Source organism: Myxocyprinus asiaticus, chromosome 3 (assembly GCF_019703515.2).
Source record: "Myxocyprinus asiaticus isolate MX2 ecotype Aquarium Trade chromosome 3, UBuf_Myxa_2, whole genome shotgun sequence".
Taxonomy (NCBI): Eukaryota; Metazoa; Chordata; class Actinopteri; order Cypriniformes; family Catostomidae; genus Myxocyprinus; species Myxocyprinus asiaticus.
Window position 1 is genome coordinate 60,195,248 of NC_059346.1, and position 23,287 is coordinate 60,218,534.

The following is a 23,287-nucleotide window of genomic DNA, read 5'->3' on the forward strand; positions in this document are numbered from 1 at the left end:
TAACTGTATCTCCATACACCTGATACTGTCCTTAACATAAAACATAATTCCCCCACCCCTACCAACATAACCAGGAACATGTAACATTGCTGATGGTGAGGTGATACTCAACCATGTTTCAGACAGGCATAAAAAATCCAGATTTGAATTTGTGACGAGATGTTTCATTTCATCACACTTTGCCATAACACTGCGAAATGAATGAGACTATTACTTCTGTAACCCAACTGTTGTACTCTATTAAAAATAAAAAATAATAAAAATAATTTTGCAGGCTGAATTTTAGGGTAAAATATTACCGCTTGTGGAGCCACATTAAATCTCACTCTGGCCGGTAATTTGAGATGCCCGTAGCAGGTAATTCAAGTATTCCATGCATATAGAAAATTTGCAGAAATAGTACAAGTACTATAGTATGCTATTCCAAACAGAGTCGATAAATATAAACATGTTTTTACTATAACATTCACATAACTAAGTGTCCTTTTTAATGTTTTCTTTAGGAATATTCAGCATCCAACCAGTGTGTGGTGAATACAAAATTCAATCTATATCTCCTCTAAAATACTTTAATGGGCCGTATTTTCTTCAGTCCATCACAACCACATAATGAACAGGAGAGGAGATTACTGGAGGAACAAACAAAAAAGTCAACAGTTCCACAAATAGATCTTTATAAGACCGGCAATGTAGGTAGACTCCTTAGCTTCTTCAGCACTAAACCATCACTATGCGACACTGCATGTGGTCAATTGATTCCACTGTCATTGTCCATGAATCAATCATAATTTGAATGTTTATTTTGGCTGTAGAGGGAATTGACGAAACAGATCAAGAGTGAAAATTCCCAAATTTGCTGCCCTACTTCAACATCTGCCTTACTACATGAAGACCACATTAGAAACCAACTGAAACAATGAGGTTTCATTTGAAGTTTTACCTGCACTACTTAGTTCTACTGGGTATCAGCTGTGTAATTTCTACCTATGGTCCACATCAGAGGGCCCAGAAGACTGGTGACATACTGCTGGGAGGACTATTCCCAATACATTTTGGGGTGGCCTCTAAAGACCAGGATCTTGCAGCAAGACCGGAGTCAACTGAGTGTGTCAGGTATGACCACAATGTGCCTCCATTAAAAATAAAATTGCTTTCTTTTTAGATACGAGGGTTGTCACTGGGGTTGTACCCTCAAGGGGACTTCTTTTTTCTTTTTAGAGTTTTTAAATCGTTTTGGATTCATAATTGTTTCCAAAGGACCTATTGTTTTCCTTTAAAGGTATATATATATATATATATATATATATATATATATATATATATATATATATATATATATGGTTTGTTCCCCAGGGAACAAAAGTGTACTTGCACAGTACCTTTGCTCTCCTTAAGGGACACTCCAAAACTCTGTCTAGAGGTACAAAAAAGGACCCCTTGAGGTGTCCCACCCCAATGACAACCCTAAGAGGTACAATTTAGAACTTTTTCTAAGTGTACCAATCTAAACAAAATGTAATTCAATAGTTTCTTCAAATGTGGTTGATTCTTATGATTTTACATGACAAATTACTTTCACTGATTTTTCTTATGAACACAACAGATCAATGTTGATTTCATGTTTTAATTAACAGATTGAGCATTTATCTAGATTTTGTGCTTGGTCGATGTTTGGTACACTTTATAGGTAGAAGAAGTTTGTTGCACAGTTGTGTGTTACAGATTTATGTGTTTATTTGTGAACTTTTTTTAGCAATTCATGTTCATAAAATAAATCTGTTTTTCAGATACAACTTTCGTGGATTCCGTTGGCTTCAAGCTATGATATTTGCTATTGAGGAGATCAACAACAGCTCTACACTTCTTCCAAACATCACACTAGGTTACCGTATATTTGACACATGCAACACTGTCTCGAAAGGCCTGGAGGCATCACTAAGCTTTGTTGCACAAAATAAGATCGACTCACTTAACTTGGATGAGTTCTGTAACTGCACAGGAAACATCCCATCAACCATTGCGGTGGTCGGGGCATCTGGATCTGCGGTCTCTACAGCAGTCGCTGATCTAGTTGGCCTCTTCTACATTCCTCAGGTTAGAACAAGATGTTTAGAATGTTTTAAAGGAACCCATATGTGGTTATTTTATCTGTGGACCAGAAACAGAACATATTTGAAGAATCTTGATGCAGTTCATAGCGACTAAGTCTGTCAAGCTCAAAAAGGTGATGCAATGCCTCTAAAGGCACCATATTTGATTTGAAAGCTACAGCTGACGGCAAGATTATACATTAATAATGACTGGGAAAAAAAAGACAAATTTTATGAATTTCAGTCTTTTTCTCATACAAAGCTATTGTCATGATTTAAATACTGTAGTCTACGGGTCACATTAACTACTTATTGTACTTTAATGGTGTTTTTTTTGTGTGTGTGTACTTTTTAGACCTTGAACAAGAAACTCACTATGAACTGTCAGTAGCTGGGTTTCCATCCATTTCTAGGCAAATTTTGGGATATTGCATACAAAATGCTGAAAAAAAAAAAAAAAAGTCTAAAATGTGCATAAAAATGTACATGCACGCTTGAGGTAAATAACTGTTTTATTCGATAAGAAGCATGCGCATAAACTATGATGGAAATTGATTTACCAAATATATTATATAGAATTTATAATGGAATATACTGTAGATAGATACACATTAAAAAAGTAATGTGACTTTGCATCAACAAGCCTTGTAAAGGCATAATTTTCTCAGAGAATATCATCAATATTTTTGCATAGCCCAGGGGTGGACTGGGAAGAGAAATCGGCCCAGGATTTTACATAAAAACTGGCCCAAAAGTTGCTGAGCGGGGTGGGTGGCCAACCCTAAGCAAACAATAGGTTCGTAAGATCGTTTTGTCTGTGCACTCTAAGTTGTAACTAATTTATTACATTGAACAAAAGAGCCACAGTGGCTTCCCCAGAGGATACAACGTCCATTTCCTTTTATATTTTTGTGGCAATTTTCCCAGGAAGTGACGATTTTGTGCTCTTGAACACATGGAATAAAAACACTGCTTTGTTTGCAACGTTTTTGCGATATTCTGGTTTTTCGCATAAACTGAATTTGTAACTTGGATGGAAACATACCTTTGGTATGGAAAATAGCAAAATGAATGATTCTTCAAAAATTCTCCTTTTGTGTTCCACAGAAAAAATAACAGCATCTCTTTAATTTTTTAGGTCTTGTTATAAATGTCCCTCTCCTCTACCATCTTTCAGATCAGCTACGCCTCATCCAGTCGTCTTTTGAGCAACAAGAATCAGTACAAATCCTTCATGAGAACTATTCCTACAGATGAGTATCAGGCTATTGCCATGGCTGCCATCATTGACCACTTTCAGTGGAACTGGGTGATTGCTATCGCCTCTGATGATGAATATGGCCGTCCAGGCATTGAAAAGTTTGAGAACGAAATGTTTCATAGGGACATCTGCATTGATCTCAATGTTTTAATTTCACAATACATTGATGAAGCTGAGATTCGCCGTTTGGTAGACCGCATTGAAAACTCAACCGCCAAGGTCATTGCTGTGTTCGCCAGTGGACCTGATATTGAGCCACTCATTAAAGAGATGGTAAGGCGCAATGTCACAGACCGTGTCTGGCTGGCGAGTGAAGCTTGGGCCAGTTCTAGCCTGGTCGCCAATCCAGAGTACCTTGATGTGATGGGTGGAACTATTGGCTTTGCATTGAGAGCTGGCCATATACCTGGCTTTAAAGAATTCCTAAAGCATGTGCACCCAAAGAAGTCCAACCATAATGAATTTGTGAGGGAATTTTGGGAAGAGACCTTTAACTGTTACCTAGATGATAGTCCAAGGAATGAGGACAGTGAGAATGGCAGCACAAGTTTCAGACCTCTGTGCACAGGTGAAGAGGACATTGCAAGTGTAGAGACCCCATACCTGGACTACACACACCTAAGGATTTCTTATAACGTGTACGTGGCTGTTTATGCCATAGCGCAGGCACTTCAGGACATTCTTACCTGCACACCTGGAAAAGGACTGTTTGCTAATGGATCTTGTGCAGACATTAGGAAAGTGGAGGCATGGCAAGTGAGTTACTTACCGTACTACAATTATATTTGTAAGGGGCTTTTCCAAAAAGTTGCATGAGTTTCCTATTGCAGCATTTTAGAATGTTCGGCTCTGCTGTTCTCAATTCAAAAGCTATATAATTTCCCTTCTGAAAAAAATTCTTAAACCAGCCTACAGTAGTTTGGCAGTATAAGCTGGTTTATACTGGTCTAGCTGGTCTCCCAACCTGGCCAAGTTGGTGTTCAGCTGGTCGGCCAGCTGGTCTCCTATTTTGACCTGCTGAGAAGTGCACAAAACCCATCTAAAACAGTCAAACTAGACCAGCCTAAACAGCCTAGCCAGGTTGCAAGACCAGCTGACAACCTTAGTCTGGTTTAAGTAGGGTTGAGAGGGGACATTTTCCACATGTATAAAATACTAGACACACTTGTCATTTTTATTTTATCTCATTCTAAAAGGTTCTGAAACAACTGAGACACCTCAACTTCATAAACAGCATGGGGGAGAGAGTGCATTTTGACAATGGAAGTGAACTTTCAGCAAATTACACCATCATAAACTGGCATCGGTCACCTGAGGATGGATCTGTTGTATTTGAGGAAGTTGGTTATTACAGCATACATAACAAGAATGGTGCCAAACTCTCCATAGACAAGACAAAAATTCTGTGGAATGGCCGTCTTACTGAGGTGAGTCAGCAAAACCAAACTCTTCCCAAACTTCCTGGCACTTAACTGGAGTCTAGCGTTTATTTAATAAGGGATTACCTAAAGGATTACGATCTTATTTAGTCATTGACAGCATTACTATAGTATTTGAGACTTATGGTATTAGATGATAAAATACATGTGTTTCTCTTTTCTCTGGCAGGTACCGTTTTCCAACTGTAGTGAGGAGTGTGAACCTGGAACCAGAAAAGGAATAATTGATGGCAAACCCACTTGCTGCTTCGAGTGTACAGAGTGTTCAGATGGGGAGTACAGTGATCATAAAGGTACTGTGACAACTAGATATCTATTAGAAGACTGTCCTAACTTTGTTTCGACTATGTCAGTTAATCAAGTTCTAGTGTAATTTAGTTCACTACGGCCACATACACACTGCAAAGTTTTTGGAGTGACAACTGTATGAGGGAGTGAATTATCTAAATTGTTATTCCGTGTTTAAATGATTTGTTCTGTTACTGTTTTGGTGTTTCACAGCTATAAACAAGAAACATGGATGCCATAGGTGTCACAGGTGGGATGTGTCCCCACCACTTATTGACATAGCATGCATCTGGTGCATGTAATACAGAGGAAAAATCTCTAGTTCTTGATCAGGAGTTTCCATTTTTATTATGTGTGTTATAAAGAGTGGTGATCCCGCACTGGAATTTATTATTTTTAATGTTACAATGAGTGCTTGTGGCGGCTGTTATCAATGGCGTGAAAAGACAATGTTCTCTCGTGCGCACTGGCACACTTCACTCGCTCCGCTTTTGCGCAGTTCGCGCTTCTTTCCAATGAAATCACAAAACAAAGTGCAAACAGTTGTATCCCTGCCCATGATATGCATCCAATAAAATGTACAGATGCAATCTTAGTTGATTAAAATAAAAAGTTATACTAGGGCAGATTAGAACCCAGAACTTTTGATACGAAAGCTCGTTTTGTCAATGGCTGACAACGTTTTGAACTATAAATAAAATGTATTATTGACACTATGTCTTTTTGTCTTTTGTTAACTAAAGTGAGTGTTTATAAATAAATAAGTAATAAACAAGTGAATGCTCAAAGGTTTCACATACGAGTTAAGAAGTCACTGTTTTCAGTTAAGAAATAGAAATAATGTCTGAGAACAGATTAATAACTGAATATTAACACTCGTTATCACAATAAAATTATGTCGTGATCACGAGAAAACAAGAAAGAAAAAAGTAATAAACCATGGACAAAACAGTCTTCCGTACAGAACCACTCATACTCAAAGTGAAAATGTTACCACTAGATCTGGGGGGCAGAGTTGAGAGGGGTTACTTTTGTATTCCACTACAGATTACAGAATACATGCTGTAAAATGTCATTTGTAACGTATTCCGTTAGATTATAATCAGTAGTCAGTAATGTAATCTAAATTCTTTGGATTACTATTTCACTTGTTTTAACTATAAACAAGTTAATAACACGTGAAAAAATCTGCCAGTACAGTAAGACAAAATAGACTTATATTAAAAATACATTCTCTGAAAAAGGCCTAAATATTTCATGCAGTGTAGCTTCTAAAACAAGAAAAAGCCAACTGATATATTTACTGAGATATTTTACAGAAAAACAATTTTAAAAAAAATTCTCACCAAGAAAAATATTTTTTCCCTAATATCAAAGGTCTTACAAGAGAAAGAAAAATTATGATCTTACGTGGATTTTCTTGACATGATTGTGCCTGGTAACAGGTGCATGTAACCAGAGACTATTTAGCAGAGACAGGCCACTTCTATTCAAATGAATGGGAGAAATTGGAATGCCCAACCAAGGAGCTCTAGCAACCAAAGGGTCAACGGATGTAGAAAGGAAGTCCCGCCTTACAGGCAAAACAACCAATCACCTTTTAGATACAGACATTGCCTGTCAATCAACCCGAGAACGCGCATGTGCATTACCTATATAAGCCAGGAAAATTGCGTTTTTAAGTGTAATATGAGGTAAAGAAGCACAATTTATGATACCTGTTTTGTCAGATTTTACTGCTGATTTGAAATATGCTCTTTGATTGTAATATTGACCAACCGTTTTTGAGATTTCAGTATTCCTCCATTCAAGTAGATAGGAGCTGCACTGGCATGACTGGAAATAGCCTCCCGGGAGCATTCCAAAGATGGCCGACAGTGGACTTACTTGCTAGAAAGACTTTGATGTAGCATGGCTAAAAATAGCATTTTAGCTTAGCATAAAGCTAAATGTTTACATGACACTTTACACAAGGTTTATTTCTAATTCGGCTGCATCAAACATACTTAAAACTTACTTCTGTCTGCTCGTATGAATGTAACACATCTTAAGAAAAAGTTTCACTGCTGTTCATGTATATGAATTAATGTTTTCCAACTGGATAGAGTAAATATTCAATTAAACAAATGACAATAAAATGCAAAGTAATCTCTTCAGTAATGAAAATACTTTTTGAATGTAACTGTATTCTGATTACTAACGATTTAAACTGTAACTGTAGTGGAATACAGGTACTCATATTTTGTATTTTAAATACATAATCCCGTTACATGTATTCCGTTAATCCCCATCCCTGCCGGGGGCCTAATGTATACAGACTTGTGTAGGTTTCACGCTATAATGTGGCATAAGCCTAAATCGAGAAAATTGCGTATGCACAAAACGTTTTCAGACATATAAAACAGTATGTCCACCAGGACTTGCCTCAGACTTCCCTTCATAAATCCCAGTTAGCGGAAGTTTGTGCGAACATGCACGTGTTTTATTCCCCTCTCTGTCTCCTCTCGAAATAACCATATATCAAGCACACAACGGTAGTTTTTACTATGCATTACCTCATCTACATTTTACTACCATTTTTTAAATGCTTTATTTATCACAACATATAGCAAATACAAGAAACAACAACAAAGAAAAACAGACAAAATACAGAAAAACAAACAAACACAGAAATACAACTACATACAAATGGGTATTAAAAAAAAGTCTCAAATAAGACACTAATTTAAAAGCCACAGACAAAAAAAGTCACTAAGATGAGTAAAAATTCAAGGCTCTACAGCATTCCAAAGATTTAGAACATTTAGAACATAACAATCTTTCTTTTCTAAAGGTTTGTCATTGAAAATAAAACATTTTTCTCTTCCAAAGTAACCTCAACTCCAGTAATCACCCTAAAGAAGATCTCAAAGTTGCACCAAATACAGCCAAAAAAGATGAGCAATACTCTCATCATTCAGACTGCAAAATACACATGTCAAATCAATATCTTTTTTAAATCTTTGTATGACCTGGTTTACAGGATAAATACAATGAATAATTTTAAATGAACAACTCTTATCTGGTTGGTGACACAGTATCGCCTAGAAACCATGAAGACTTCATCCCACTTTACAGTATATCTAGTTCCAAAAATCTTTTTGCTGGGGGTATCTTGCATGGCTGACATACACGTCTAAAGAAGCTATTATGGCATTTATTATCAATAATACTAATACCATCTAATTTTAAATTCAAATTATCATTCAGATTTAAGTCTTATGATTTCAGCAACATGCAACAACTGGAGAATTCCAGATACTATAGCATCAAAGACAATTTCATATTCCCTGGCAGATACTGGAAGTTAAAATCTATCTAAAAATCCTGTGTAAGAAAGTAGATGACCATTACAGGGGAATAATTATGTCACCAATAAAATATTGTTGTTAAACCAATAATCAAAGAAAAGTGTTTTATTCTTATACTTAATATCCTTGTTATTCCAGATCAAACATCTATGGGGAGCATATTACTACCATATGCATATTGCCATCCAGACACGTGACACTGCTGCGTTTAACGGTATGAGAAAACAGAATAAAATATAGACTGAAGCAGGGGCAGACTGGGACTAAAAAGTGGCCCTGGACCTTCTGGCCCAGAGCGGCCCACCAAACCCTGCCCGCAACACACCACAACATAACACGCCGGCTCATTGATTTCATTTTCGGGCTCAATTTCAAATTTTTATGTTGACAAAAATACATTTCTATTGACTGATAGTCATGACAACAGCCCCACCAGTGCAAAAATTGTCATAACTTTAAAACATATAAAACCACTGTAAATGTAATGAGTGGATTTTTTTAGGGTAAGCACTAAAAATAAGCACTTTATAGCTCAGACAAATAACATGTCCGAAAACTTTTTTTCCCCAGCATACAGATGTTAGGTTAAAATGTACATGAAAGTACAAGGGAAAGTGTGTATTTTAGGTGCTGTGACAAGTCAGCATTTTTTCAAAGTTTTTAAAGATCTTAATCACCTTTCAACTTTTTTCTAGAAGTGCAAATAAACTATTGTCTTAGTTAATATGATGTTGTGGAAACAACAAGTATAATAATAATATGTTACATATGTATATTTATCTATACAAGATAATAAAATATTGTTTAAAATAGTTAGATGAAGAAAGTGTCACACAGCAGGACACTGATGATAATGCTTAAGATTTTATGTCAATTACCCACATAACTATGTGTAAATATCTATTTAAAAAATAAAGAAATAAAGAAATAAATTTGGCCATAATAAGTACATATATAAATATACTGTAAACAAATATATATATATATATATATATATATATATATATATATATATATATATATATATAAACATACCTTTTAAAGTGTAGATCTTTGCAGATATTTTGCAGATTAATTGCTCATACTGTACCCTATATGAGTTTGTTGCATCTTTATATCTGCAGTTTATATTCCTTCCCCAGATTATTTGACAAGCGCTATTTCTGCTATCCTTTAAAAAAAGTCTCGATGACTCAAATAGCCACAAAGTAATATTTTTCATGACCTATTTTCTGCATTTTTATCAGGCGTGAGCATTATTCAGCAAGCCGCACTTCAGCTCCCATTAATGCTTTCCAGTATGAATAAATTACGCAAATTACTATGTACTGCTCATAGCTGTACTGTTTGCTGATTTTATTTATGCTGCTGTTATTGTATTTGTTGTAACTTGCAGTTATTTGTCATTTTGTGATTATTCAGAGCTCATCGTATACTTAATATGTTTTTGGTTGTCACCATTATCGTGATTTGTATGTTAAATAATGAGGTCCAGAGAAAATGCGCATATACGGATATGCGCTCCCATATGCAAGTAATTTCAAAATAAAAGCCATTTCATTATTTCAAAATAAAGCCATTGTATTGTCTTTACCTTACAGAGTTTATTGAATATTCACTCTGTAATGGGGGTCCACACGGGCATGATGGAGCACAGGGCGGCCGCCTCTATATCGCCTGTTAGACGGGCGGTACTTGCTCAGCAGTGGGCCGGCCCAAATTATCCAGCGGCCCACCGGGAAAACGTCCTGTGCTCTCGATGGCCAGTCTATCCCTGGACTGAAGCCTATATGTTGCATGTGAAAAGATGCTGCTGCTTAAAATAATTTCTTAATCTTTGTCTTGTTTTAGTATAAAAATATGTAAACATCTATTAATCAAGATCAATTTAACTGAAAAACATAATTGTGTATTAAGGCTTGTTAACAGAGAATATATCTTATTATATCTAGAATATATCTTATTATAATATTTAAGTGTCTTATTCTCACACCATTTGGAATTTATTTTTAGGTGTATTAAGCGTAAACCTAACCTAACTTATGCTCATAAGCCAGCTATCAACATGGGCCAAAAATCAGTGTGGTCCTGAAACACACACTCCCTCCCAGTCTCTCCTTGCACTAACTATTCTAGAAGCGCTAATACTGCCATTGTCATTCAGAGCTGCATTCATCCACATTCATTTATATCAACTTATTTAATTGCTTACACATTTGTTTTGCGGACAAGTATAATCCATGTATCAGTTACTCATGTTCAGTGTTGGGTAAGTTACTCTAAAAAAAATAATTAATTACTAACTACTAATTACATCTTCTACAGTGTAATTAGATTACTGTACTAATTACTCTGTCTGAAAAGTAATTGCATTTCTTGTTACTGATTACTTTATAAAAGCCTTATCAACCTCGACCAAATGAAAAATACAGCATTAAATTAGAAAACATATATTTTAACATTAGACATTACATTTCGATTTTAAATTCACTATTGTTTTAAATAGAAATGTTCTATAGTCTATATAGTCTTTAACACAATTACATCAGAAGTAACTGTAATTAAATTACTGAAAAATTAAGAGTAATCCCTTTACTTTTTTCAAAGAAAAAGTAATTTAATTACAGTAATTAATTACTTAGTAATGCATTACACCCAACACTGCTCATGTTCTAAACATGATCTAAAGTGCACACAATTGGCAAGTAATAGGTAAGCTTCATTAGATTTCCACAATCTACCTGTAAACAGCAGGGGTAGGTTAACGATTTCTGAGGCCCCAAGCAACTGACCAACCCGGGGCCCAATTTTGAAAATTTTGATTAAAAAATTACATAAAATTTATTTTAAATAATAATTTTAAATGCATCCTATCAGCCATTGTAGCCAAGTACATTCAAAATGTTTAATGAAATAAAATTCTAGTTCAAGATAATTAATGCATGTTTTCCAGTTTTTTAGGCAATACAGTGATTAAAAAAAAATCCTTTTTTTTTTTTTTTTATGAACAGGGTGTGCAAAACCTACTACTTCACTCACTAACAATTTGGAATACAGTTGTTATTATTATTATAACCCAACAATTATTCATTGTTGTACAGTTTTTCATTATAATAGGTATGATACAGTATTATTATTAATAATAATTTATTATTACTTTGAGGATTTGTTGTATACACTAGTAATATATTTCTGTCTTATTTACTTTCACCTGGAGCTTATATTCTAATGCTGCAGTGTATTGTTCATCATGTTTCAAAAGGCTGTATTTTATGTAAGCATCATAGGCAACATTCGTAACAGTAAGCATACACGGCATGGCAGCCCCTCAGCACACTAGAGCAGAAGGGAAAAAAACCATTGCCGTTTATCAAGCGCTAAAACTTTGCTTGGAGCAGAATAATCTGGAATAATGTTAAACATTTTAACAGTCACCTCTTTGCAACCTGAACAAAAATCTTTGTGACACAACGCAACAAATGAAACAGAACGCAGAAGTCTCGACATACGTTTTTGAGACCTGAAGTTATTTTTAACTTGACACAGTGTCTAAAAATGAAGAAACAGCGAGACATGGTGCAGCAGTCAAGGACGTTCGTCCAGCATGTGTTTACATAGGAAAACAATGGAAAAACAGAGCAGACGCATGTTCGGAAGTCCTGTATATTTTTTCATAAATTGCAAACCCGAACCCAAAGTCCTACTTGAAAAACTGACCCAAACCCAGCAGATCTCTAACTAGTTATTAATAAAAGGTAGTGACATTAATGGTACTGGGCAAATGGCTTGTTCTTCAATATGTATCCATTGTGCATTTTCTCGAGTGTGTACCCAGCTGATAATACTTTTTGTTTGTGCTGCCCCGTAGTATAATTGCAGATCCGGAAGCCCTAGACCCCCTTTTTCTCTTGATTTACATAGGGTTTTAAAAGCAATCCTTGGTGAGTGGTTATTCCAGATAAAGGAGCTAATCTGCTTGTTTAAAGTCTTTAAAAAAATTATTTATTCAAATAGCACGGTAAAGACTGAAAAAGGTCATTGTAGCGTGGTAGTACATTCATTTTAATCATGTTGATTCTACCCAGGAGGGAGAGGGGTAATAAAGACCAATATTCCAAGTCGTCCTTTATTTTTTTATTTAATGGAAGGTAATTGTTATTAACAAGATCCTCAAGGTTGGGGGATACTGCCACACCCAAATACTTATATATATATATATATATATATATATATATTGAAGGTTTTCAGTAATCGGGGAGGATAATATGCAGGCGTTCGATTTCGTAAAGTTAATTTTGTAGCCTGATATGTTCCCAAATTAATTTATGGTATTGAGTATCACAGGGATGGATTGATCGGAGTTAGTGAGATATAATAGAATATCATCTGCATATAATGCAATCTTATGGACTGTGTTTGCAATACATACTCCTGAAACATCATCCCTACTCCTTATAGCTTCTGCAAGAGGTTCGATTGCCAGATTAAACAGTAAGGGAGAAAGAGGACAGCCCTGACGACAGCCTCTATTTAATACTGTTTTTTCAGACACAAAATTATTTGTACAATTCTTTGCTAAAGGGTTGCTATATAGGTTTTTAATCAGCGAAATAATGTTATCACCCATATGGAACTTTTTTAGTACAGCAAATAAAATTTTCCATTCAATCCTGTCAAATGCCTTTTCAGCATCAAGAGATACTATAAATGTTTGCAGATGATTCAAATTTGAGTAGTCAATGATTTTTTAAAGTCTGAGGATGTTGTATGATCCATATCTAGCTTTAACAAAACCTGTCTGATCTGAATGGATAAGGTAAGGAAGAATTTTTTCAGCCTGCTGGCAAGAAGTTTAGATATAATTTTAAGATCAACTGGTAGCAATGAGATTGGGCTATATGACATGCAGTCTGCTGTGTCTTTATCTTTTTTGTGAATTAAAGTTATAATAGCATTTTTCATTATTTCAGGGAGGTTCCCAGTCTCAAAGAAATCATTTACCATTGGAATAAAAAGGGGTTCAATTTGGGGTCAAAATGTCTTATAAAATTCTGTGGGGAACCCATATAATCCGGGGGTTTTCCCTGATGCTAAGGACCTGATGGCTTGTTGTATTTCCATTGAGGTGGGTGGAGCATCCAAATATGCTTTATCCTCCTCAGCCAAAGATGGTAAAGATAATGAATCCAAAAATGTTTGTATGTTCGAATCAGAGTGGTCCTCACAACAGTAAAGTGTATTATAAAATTCAACAAAGGACTGATATATTAATTTTACATCTTAAGTCAATTGGCCATTGGAGTTACGAATTCCTTTGATCATATGTTCTGTGCGCTCATTCTTCAGTTGGTGAGCTAATAGCCTACTAGATTTGTTACCAAATTCAAAGTACTTTTTCTTTGTAAAAGACAGCAGTTTTTTTGTTTGTTCAGTTTGGAGAATATTTAATTTGTTTTTAATATCATGTAAGTTCTCCTCAGAAGGATGCTGTTTGTGAAGCTGTTCAAATTTGGTAAGTTCCGATATCAGCCATACCGTGTGCTCCCTTGTCACCCTTTTTCTTGCGGAGGTATAGGATATCAATTTCCCTCTAACAACTGCCTTTGTTGCATCCCACATAATTGCAGGCGAAAGCCCAGAGTCAGCATTGTCAATTATGAATTGTTTAAACCATTCTCTAATATTGTTACATGTATCAGTGTTACCCAGTAGTAAAGAGGTGAACCTCCAGTGTTTATGCTGAGGTAGACATTCATCCATAGAGAGACTGAGATAAACTGGTACGTGGTCCGATATAAGGATTGATCCAACAGTACAGGAATTCACAAAGGGAATATACTCTTGTGATTATAGAAACATGTCTAGACGAGAATATGATTTACAGTTGTGCTCAAAAGTTTGCATACCCTTGGAGAATTGGTAATATATGTAACATTTTTAAAGAAAACATGAGTGAGCAGGCCAAACACATTTCTTTTATTTCTTATGGGATTCATATTCAACTGTAGGTTATAACAGAATGGCACAATCATAAAACAAAACATGGCAACAAAGAAAAAAATTAAATGACCCCTGTTCAAAAGTCTGCATACCCTTAGTTCTTAATAGTGTGTATTGCCCCCTTTAGCATCAATGACAGCATGCAGTCTTTTGTAATAGTTGTCTATGAGGCCCCAAATTCTTGCAGGTGGTATAGCTGCCCATTCGTCTTGGCAAAATGCCTCCAGGTCATGCAAAGTCTTTGGTCGTCTTGCATGAACCGCACATTTGAGATCAAAGGTATGTTTGTATAAAAAAGGGTGCAGAATTTCATGAAAAGAACACCTCTCCAACTATTAAGCACGGGGGTGGATCGATCATGCTTTGGGCTTGTGTTGATGCCAGTGGGCACAGGGGAACATTTTACTGGTAGAGGAAAGAATGGATTAAATTAAATACCTACAAATTCTGGAAGCAAACATCACACCATCTGTAAAAAAGCTGAAGATGAAAAGAGGATTGCTTCTACAACAGGATAATTATCCTAAACACACCTCAAAATCCACAGTGGACTACCTCAAGAGGCGCAAGCTCAGAAAATCTGTGGATAGACCTCAAAAGAGCAGTTCATGCAAGACGGCCCAAGAATCTCACAGAACTAGAAACCTTTTGCAAGGAAGAATGGCCGAAAATCCCCCAAACAAAAATTGAAAGACACATAGCTGGCTACAAAAAGCTTTTACAAGCTGTGATACTTGCCAGGGGGTGTTACTAAGTACTGACCATGCAGGGTGCCCAAACTTTTGCTTCGGGCCTTTTTCCTTTTTTGTTATTTTGAAACTGTAAAATATTGCTAAAATTGCTTAAAATATTAAAGAAATGTATCATCTTTAACTTTAAGCCCTTTGGAAATCAGGCCATCTTTTGCTCGCTTAGCTATTCACATCGATCGATCACTGCGATGGAGATGAAATTCTCTGAGTTGGTTACAAGAACTGAGGACATTGAGAAATGGATCGATTATCTGGAGTCATCGGAAAGGGGATTAGCTGCTAACCCACTAGCGACCAAAGTAGATTTGGAACACGTTTGGGAAAAGCTGGAAGACCTTGAGAATAGTAATCGGCAAAACAACGTCCGAATTGTTGGAATTCCTGAGCATGAGGAAGGCAGAGATATGGTAAAATTCCTAGACGAGCTCTTCCCAAGTCTGCTCAACATAGGCCATAAGCTGGAAATTGAGCAAGCTAACAGAGATTTGGGAAGATATGGGGTGGACATGTTTTCTTTAGTGCTGGCTCAATTAAGAGCATGGGAGTAATTACATTGATAAGTAAACATCTACAATTCAAATGTCTCAAACAGATTAAAGATAAATTAGGAAGATTCATTATTGTTTTAGCAGAAATTCAGGGGCAAAGGTTGATTTTGGCTAATATTTACGCACCTAACTCTGATGATCAGGGCTTTTTATAGATCTTGAAGGGATGTTGCAAGCCACTGGCACCCCTCATGTTATAATATTGGGAGGAGACTTTAATCTTTTGATGGACTCAGTCCTTGATCATAGTGAAGCAAAAGTGTGTAAGCCCCCTAGAGAAACACTGACGCTTCACAGGTTGTGTAAAAATCTTGGTCTTACAGATATTTGGAAACATTTAAACCCATCTGGTAGGGACTATAAATTTTTTTCATCAGTCCATAAGATTTATTCTAGAATAGATTTATTTTAATTTTTTTTATATATATCTAAATCACTCATTTCATCTGTTGTGGATTGCTCAATTGGAAACATCTTAGTCTCAGATCATGCCCTGGTGAGTTTAGAGGTGTTGCCACATGGAGAAAAAGAAATCATATAGTTGGTGCTTTAATGTATCCCTTTTGCAAAATCCTGAATTCCAACAAATGTTAAAGGCTGAAATCAATGTTTAAATGGAGACCAACTGGTCCTCAGTATCCTCTGTAGGCGTGGCTTGGGAGGCACTTAAGGCAGTTCTTAGGGGTCGAATCATACAGTATGCCTCATTCATCAAAAAATCCAAAGCACGAGAACTTGTGGAGTTGGAAGGGAATATTAAAAGTGCCGAGGCAGAGCTGAAGCACCGAATGTCGTCTGATGGCCTCAGAATATTGACCAGACTGAAATGCAGATATAATATTATTTTGTCGTGGAAGGTGGAATTTTGGCTATTCAGGGCAAGACAGTCATACTGTGAGTCAGGGGACAAAGCAGATATTGAAACTCTCTTGGCTAAATCAAAGGGCTGGTGGGAGCAACTATGGTGTAGAATGTCAGTATCAAAATTTATGAGTCAAGCAGGGCTGGCCCTAGCATTTTGGGAACCTTAAGCAGATTTTCAAAATGGGGCCCCCTACCTACTATACACCTAGCCAAACTCATAGTCAATTTGTTCAAAAGCATATAGCTTAAAAATGCAAAACTATCAAGTGTGGGTTATTAGCACTGGTACAGTATAACTGCTTCAAGTACAAAAATGAAAGAATATATTTTTACTAATCAAACACCAATAACATCCACAAATTACAAAATATCTTTAATGAAATTCCAAGTTCCCTAGCAAGTTGGTCACTTTAACACTGTGTCAGTAGTTGATGCTCTGGAAACTCCCCCAGGAGTGACAATGTCTCAATCTTGTATAGAATAACGCCAATCAATTGGCAGATGCTCAGCCTCTTATGCGCAGCATCGTAGGCATACAATATGGAGCACAGCACCATTTGTCAGAATTCTTCTACTTCAGATTACATCTCATGCTCTGCAAGCCCGACTCATCACTTCGTCCTTCTTTTTGCACATCTAAACAACAAGAGGATTTTTCTCTCTGTTGTGCGCAGACAGGTTCGGGGGGTCATTTGTATCCTTTGCACTGTGATGTATTGTGGTTGCAACTGTATTGTGTGTGTTTCTTTTTATCTGACAGAAGTTAAATAGACACTTGTGTCTCAAATCTTTTTTTAGTATGACTTTTCACAAGCGTTTCCTTCTGTGCCTGCGATTTATCCCTCTGTTATCCCTCTGTCTTATGGGCTCGAGTGCTGTTTGGGATGCATGGGCAAGGCCCACGTGGAAACAGTGCACGCTGAGGCTGATTGTGTTCATTGCAAGCGCATGAAACTCAAAACACTTTGCCCCTGGCTTGCTTGCTTTCTAGAAACAAACGGCAATGTCTAATCCTCCCGATATCCAACCCCTGTGGCGCCTGCGGGACCACACAAGCAATGGAAGTGAGGATGGGATATGGAGCGCAGAAAATCGGAGGATGAATTAACTCTGACTCTGCCTTGTGTCTCTCCTCGCGTCTCTTACGCCATGCCGTTCTTCCCGGAGCTGCATGATCAGCTGGTTAACACTTGCCACTCTCCCTACACAGTGAGAAGTATTCTGTGCAGCCGCCTTCACGCCACTTGATCGTGCTGCTCAGACAGGCTATTTGTAGATTCCCCTAGTTGAAGATGCTGTGGCGGCTCACTCTTGCCCTTTCTCTGCTAGCCTGCCGTGGAAATCCAAGCTTTTGCTATCGTTTAGGTCATGTCGGCTCATGTCCTCCATGATGGGTATGGCTCATGCTGCTGCAGGCCGGACTGGTGCATCTCTGCACACCATGGGTGTTCTGCAGGCCTACCAAACCGACTTATTCAAGAATATGAATGAATGCAGCCAGGACCCCAAGTCCTTTAAAGAACTGCATCATGCTATAGATTTGTTGCTCTGGGCCACCAAGATCACTGCCAAGGCTGTCGGCAGGTCTATGGCTGGCCTGGAGTCCATTGAGAGTCAGGCTAAATTTGTCAAATGCATGACAAGGGCAAGGCCTTCCTGCTTGATGCCCCATGTTGCAGCAGGGACTTTTCAGTGATGCCAGGAGTGTCATCAATGAAAAGTTCCAATCAGCCAAGAAGCAGTCGGCTGTCTATAACCACATCCTGCCAAGGTGGGGTGGCACTGTAGTGCAACTGGTTTGCTCTCGGTCCTCCTAGGGGCAGTGTATCTCAAAGGAGAGTGTCTTGGACTTGTCCGTTTTCCTGACCGCAACGGCCAGGAAGAAGATTGATCGGAAATGCATTCACCTTTGAGGATGCAGCATTTCAATATGAGGTCCTTCCCTTCAGCCTGTCCATAGCTCCTCACACTTTTACCAAGTGCATCGACAAGGCGATCAATCCGCTGAGGCTGAGCAGCATCCTCATCCTGAACTACCTAAATGAATTACTGCTATTAGTGCAATTGGAGGAGTTGGCATGCAAGCATAGGGATCTGTTGCTCGCGCATTCTGAGCATTTGTGTCTCAAGGTCAATTGGGTAAAGAGTATTCTAGTGCCCGGTCAGTAGGTTTCCTTCTGAGGAATGAAACTCGACTCTATGACTATTACAGCTTGCACTGTTGCCTCTGGTGCACACTGATGCAGGCTCCACTGGGCGTTCCCTCCTGTTCGCTTGCTACACCAAGTGCTGTGCAAGAATCAGGAACACCAGGAAACCCTCCTGTTTATTACACCAGAGTGGCCTAACTGCCCTTTTAGTAAAACACAGATGTAATGATTGATGTATGTCCTCATGAAATCAGAGACTCTCTTCAAAATTCGAACATAAGTGGTCAAAAGAGATGACCAGGTGTAACGGTGATGTCTTTTTTGTGATCACATTTGTGATCGGATCTCTCAAAACGTTAATACCAGTCAACACATGGCCTCAGTCGGGGACGAATGGGCGTGTAATTGATACACTACAGTCCTGTGGTGTTCGCACCAGCACGATGAAAAACAGGACTGTGAGTCGCAGGGAGTCAACTTCAAGTCGTGTAATGCAGGGGTTTTCAAACTTTTTGATGCCAAGGACCCCCAGATATGATGATCCTCTTGCAAGGGACCCCCCAGACTGCTATCGGGTCCTTGAAAAACGTGTAACGTTAGGCTGTACGATAATGGTTAAAATGATAATCATGATTATTTTACTCAATTTTAATCACGATTATTACTCACAATTTTACTGCCCTTTTGAGTATTTTTATTTTCTTTTTTAATACAGGGCTGCAGGATTTGGACAAAAAATACTATTGCCACTGCTCTGATATCAATTCTAAAATAAAAAATAAAAATGACAATAAACAGCAGCTCTCATGTTGAACAAGGTGTTAAAACTACAAACTAGTAAATTATTTGACCAAAATTAAGTCATGTTTTGCCCATGTAAGAGTTATTCTGTAGGGTTTTCACACTTAAGTTCTCTTTAAAAAATAATTTATTACTATTATTATTATTATTGCAATAAACAATAGTAATATATTTCTGTAATAATTTAGCAGGCAGAAATGCTATCCGGTCTCAAGACAACAACAACAAAAAACAACAAAAAAAACCTAAGGAAGTGTGTGTGTGTAGTTTCTATTGACAACAGCTTAGACAGGCTGTGATGCTCCATCCAAACATGGTAAAATGCTCCAATCTCGGTCCACAAAACCCCGGTGCCATGGGTTTATTTTAGATTTTTTAAGCACTTGTAATGGCCAAACATACTTAAAATTACATTTGCGACTGAAGTAAATCTGGAGCGTATTTTAATGCAGTCAGCACACGTTAATGACACGTACCAACCAAGAGCACAGCTGTTCTGTACTTGCTTGTCACTCGCTCAGAAAAAAGTTTCTATATTTCTCAAACTGTATCAAAAGACGAATGCAAGCCAGTCAATGGAAATATGAAATAAATAAAGAATTCTCTTACATATATGTAATGCCGTTTTTCCTGCTGTCTTTCCATTTTATGGTTTTTCACTCATAAGTAATATTACACTTGAACTTTGATTATTTAAATTCCACTAGAACAAGATGCTACTACTGAATTTTTCTGTTGAGGGACCAAGATGGCTCCTCTCTTAAGTAGATATTTTTTGCAGAAATGGCGCTGTGCTCTGTGTTATATGCTCACAATGACACTCGCATAAGGGCCGGAGCGTTTCATGCCATTTGCCTATAGATTGGCATGACTCTATATGGGCATTAAAGATCATCACTCCTGGGGGAGTACCTATAAACAGAGAACAGAAACAGAGTCTCGTTCCCTCCTAGCAGGAAAACAAGGTAACAGTTGCAACTAAGATGACTGTGCAAATGAATAAGAAAGAATTAAATTACCATGCCTGATTAATTAATATAGATGCTACAGTATTTACAGCCTGGTGTAAATTGTGGCAGACATGATTTGCACAGCAGTGTATTATAGTGTATTCTGAAACAGTATATAATACAACAACATATTCAGTGTATGTTGAATATGTATTGTGACAGAACTTACAGTAAATACACTGCTGGCAGCCGAACGAAATGCACCTGATTTGTCAACATAACGGTGCCTCGTCACTCCTGCCTTTAAATGCAGAGCACGGCTCCAAAGAGGCCGTTATCTTTGCCGTGCGCTTTCTAGTCCCCTTAGACATTTTATTTACATCTTTTGTGTCCATTTTTATTTCAAATAAACGACTCTCGGATGGCGGGAGGCCACTGTCTGTCTTTGCTCACATGGGATGGAGATGGGGAGAAGAATTAAATTGACAAAAGGTGGATTCAAACTCGGGTTGCTGGATTGCCCGTGATGAAATTCTGTCTTGCTATGGTGGCCATGCCAGTTCTTAGATATACAAACGTCAAATTTACATACTTATGTCTCAATGCCTTTTTTTAATGATTATATAATATTTTTCAGTAGTTTTGACAGATTCCATCAGACTGTTGGCTGGCTGCATATAACTGGACTGTGAGGCCAGTACTACTTAGTGCTAATAATTATTTGGCTACACTAAACCCATGGTAGGGGCACCCCTGGTGGTCGTGGGGCCCTATGCAGCCGCTTATGTCGCTTATTATGTATGGGAGGCACTGGATTCAAGACGCATAGCTCTTTTCCTGTAATTTTCTTAGCACTGCACTGATAAGCTGTGCATGTTCTAAAGAGAGTGGCATTTTTGTTACACTACTCATTCTGTTCAGTTGTGTATACGTTACACAGATTTAATGAAAATTTTGCTGTCACTACATAATTTTTTTGGGGATTGAATTTGGTTGTAGAATGTGGTTGTCCCTCCTGTAAATAACCAAACGTTATGTGTGCACAATGGGATTAAGCACTCAGAAGTGGTGAGAGATCCATATTTAGCTACAGTGTGTATATGGCTTGCTTAATTTAAACTTCAGTTTCAATGTAACTGCATTTGTCTATAAAAATGTAAATGTTAGAAAATTGGAGAATGTTGTCAAAATTTAATTTTCTTTTCTCCACAGATGCCAGTGTTTGCTCCAAGTGTCCTAACAACTCCTGGTCTACTGGCAATCACACCTCCTGCTTTCTAAAGGAAATTGAGTTTCTGTCCTGGACCGAACCTTTTGGGATTGCATTGGCCTTGTTTGCAGTTTTTGGGGTCCTGTTAACAGCTTTTGTGTTGGGTGTTTTTGTGCAATTTCGTAACACTCCAATTGTGAAAGCCTCAAACCGAGAGCTGTCATACCTTTTACTTTTCTCGCTCATCTGTTGTTTCTCCAGCTCACTTATATTCATTGGTGAACCACAGGATTGGACGTGCCGTGTACGTCAACCAGCTTTTGGAATCAGCTTTGTGTTATGCATCTCTTGCATTTTAGTTAAAACCAACCGGGTCTTGCTGGTGTTTGAAGCCAAAATCCCCACCAGTGTCCACCGTAAATGGTGGGGACTGAACCTGCAGTTTTTATTAGTGTTCCTGTTCACATTTGTGCAGGTGATGATCTGTGTGGTTTGGTTGTACAATGCACCACCGGGGAGTTACAGGAACTATGACATTGATGAGATCATCTTTATCACCTGTAATGAGGGTTCAATGATGGCGTTGGGCTTTCTGATTGGCTACACGTGCCTGCTGGCTGCCGTTTGTTTCTTCTTTGCATTCAAGTCTCGAAAACTCCCGGAAAACTTTACAGAGGCCAAGTTCATCACATTTAGCATGCTAATCTTCTTCATTGTCTGGATCTCTTTCATCCCTGCATACTTTAGCACATATGGCAAATTTGTTTCTGCGGTTGAGGTCATTGCCATTCTCGCCTCCAGCTTCAGTTTGCTGGCCTGTATCTTTTTCAACAAAGTGTACATCATTCTGTTCAAACCATCCAGGAACACAATAGAGGAGGTTCGCTGTAGCACTGCAGCTCATGCTTTCAAAGCAGCAGCGAAAGCAACACTACGACACAGCTCCACCTCCAGGAAGAGGTCAAGCAGTGTCGGTGGGTCTTCTGCCTCCTCGCCCTCCTCATCAATCAGCCTAAAGACCAATGGGAATGAAACAGAGTCACCCTCTGCACGTAGGCAGAATAAGAAACCAAGGGTGAGCTTTGGAAGTGGAACAGTCAGTCTGTCCTTAAGCTTTGAGGAAGCTAAAAATAACTCATCTACGAGTGGTTGTACATCAACTGTACATTGAATCATAGTATGTGAGCGGTGTGGAGAGGAAGCAGAGTAGGAAGCAGGGGAAGCGAGGGGCGTTTTTTTTTAAAGTCAGTATCAGTGTTTTCTTTTGCTACAAGAACGCTTCGATACCATCATTAGCATAACACATTATTGTTATTGTTTAAAAATAAACAAATCATAAAACTTTTTTCCAAGAATTGTTTATTTTTTAATTTTATGTACTGTGTGCCCAGACATCTGTGGTTTTAAAAGAACAGTGAAATGATTATTGAACACTTTGATTACACATACTCTGCCATTAATATTTATACTAGATCTTTGCCATTTATGTCTACATATTTTTTACTTTTCTTAAAGGAAAAATTTATTTTTGAGAAAAAGATTTGGAGAGGATGACTGGTGGTGGTTTCATCAGTCTTTTTTCTT

At 37.7% G+C, this 23,287-nt stretch overlaps 1 protein-coding gene across 1 annotated transcript; it reads left to right on the top strand.

Moving 5' to 3' along the window:
* The first annotated feature begins 916 nt into the window (after window positions 1–916).
* LOC127425971 (extracellular calcium-sensing receptor-like) lies at window positions 917–22,925 on the top strand. The gene is made up of 6 exons (XM_051672366.1): window positions 917–1,113; window positions 1,788–2,094; window positions 3,268–4,107; window positions 4,548–4,778; window positions 4,960–5,083; window positions 21,706–22,925. Exons 1-6 carry the CDS (start codon window positions 917–919, stop codon window positions 22,872–22,874), a joined length of 2,868 nt encoding a protein of 955 aa, XP_051528326.1. The 3' UTR covers window positions 22,875–22,925.
* The last annotated feature ends 362 nt before the right edge of the window (window positions 22,926–23,287 follow it).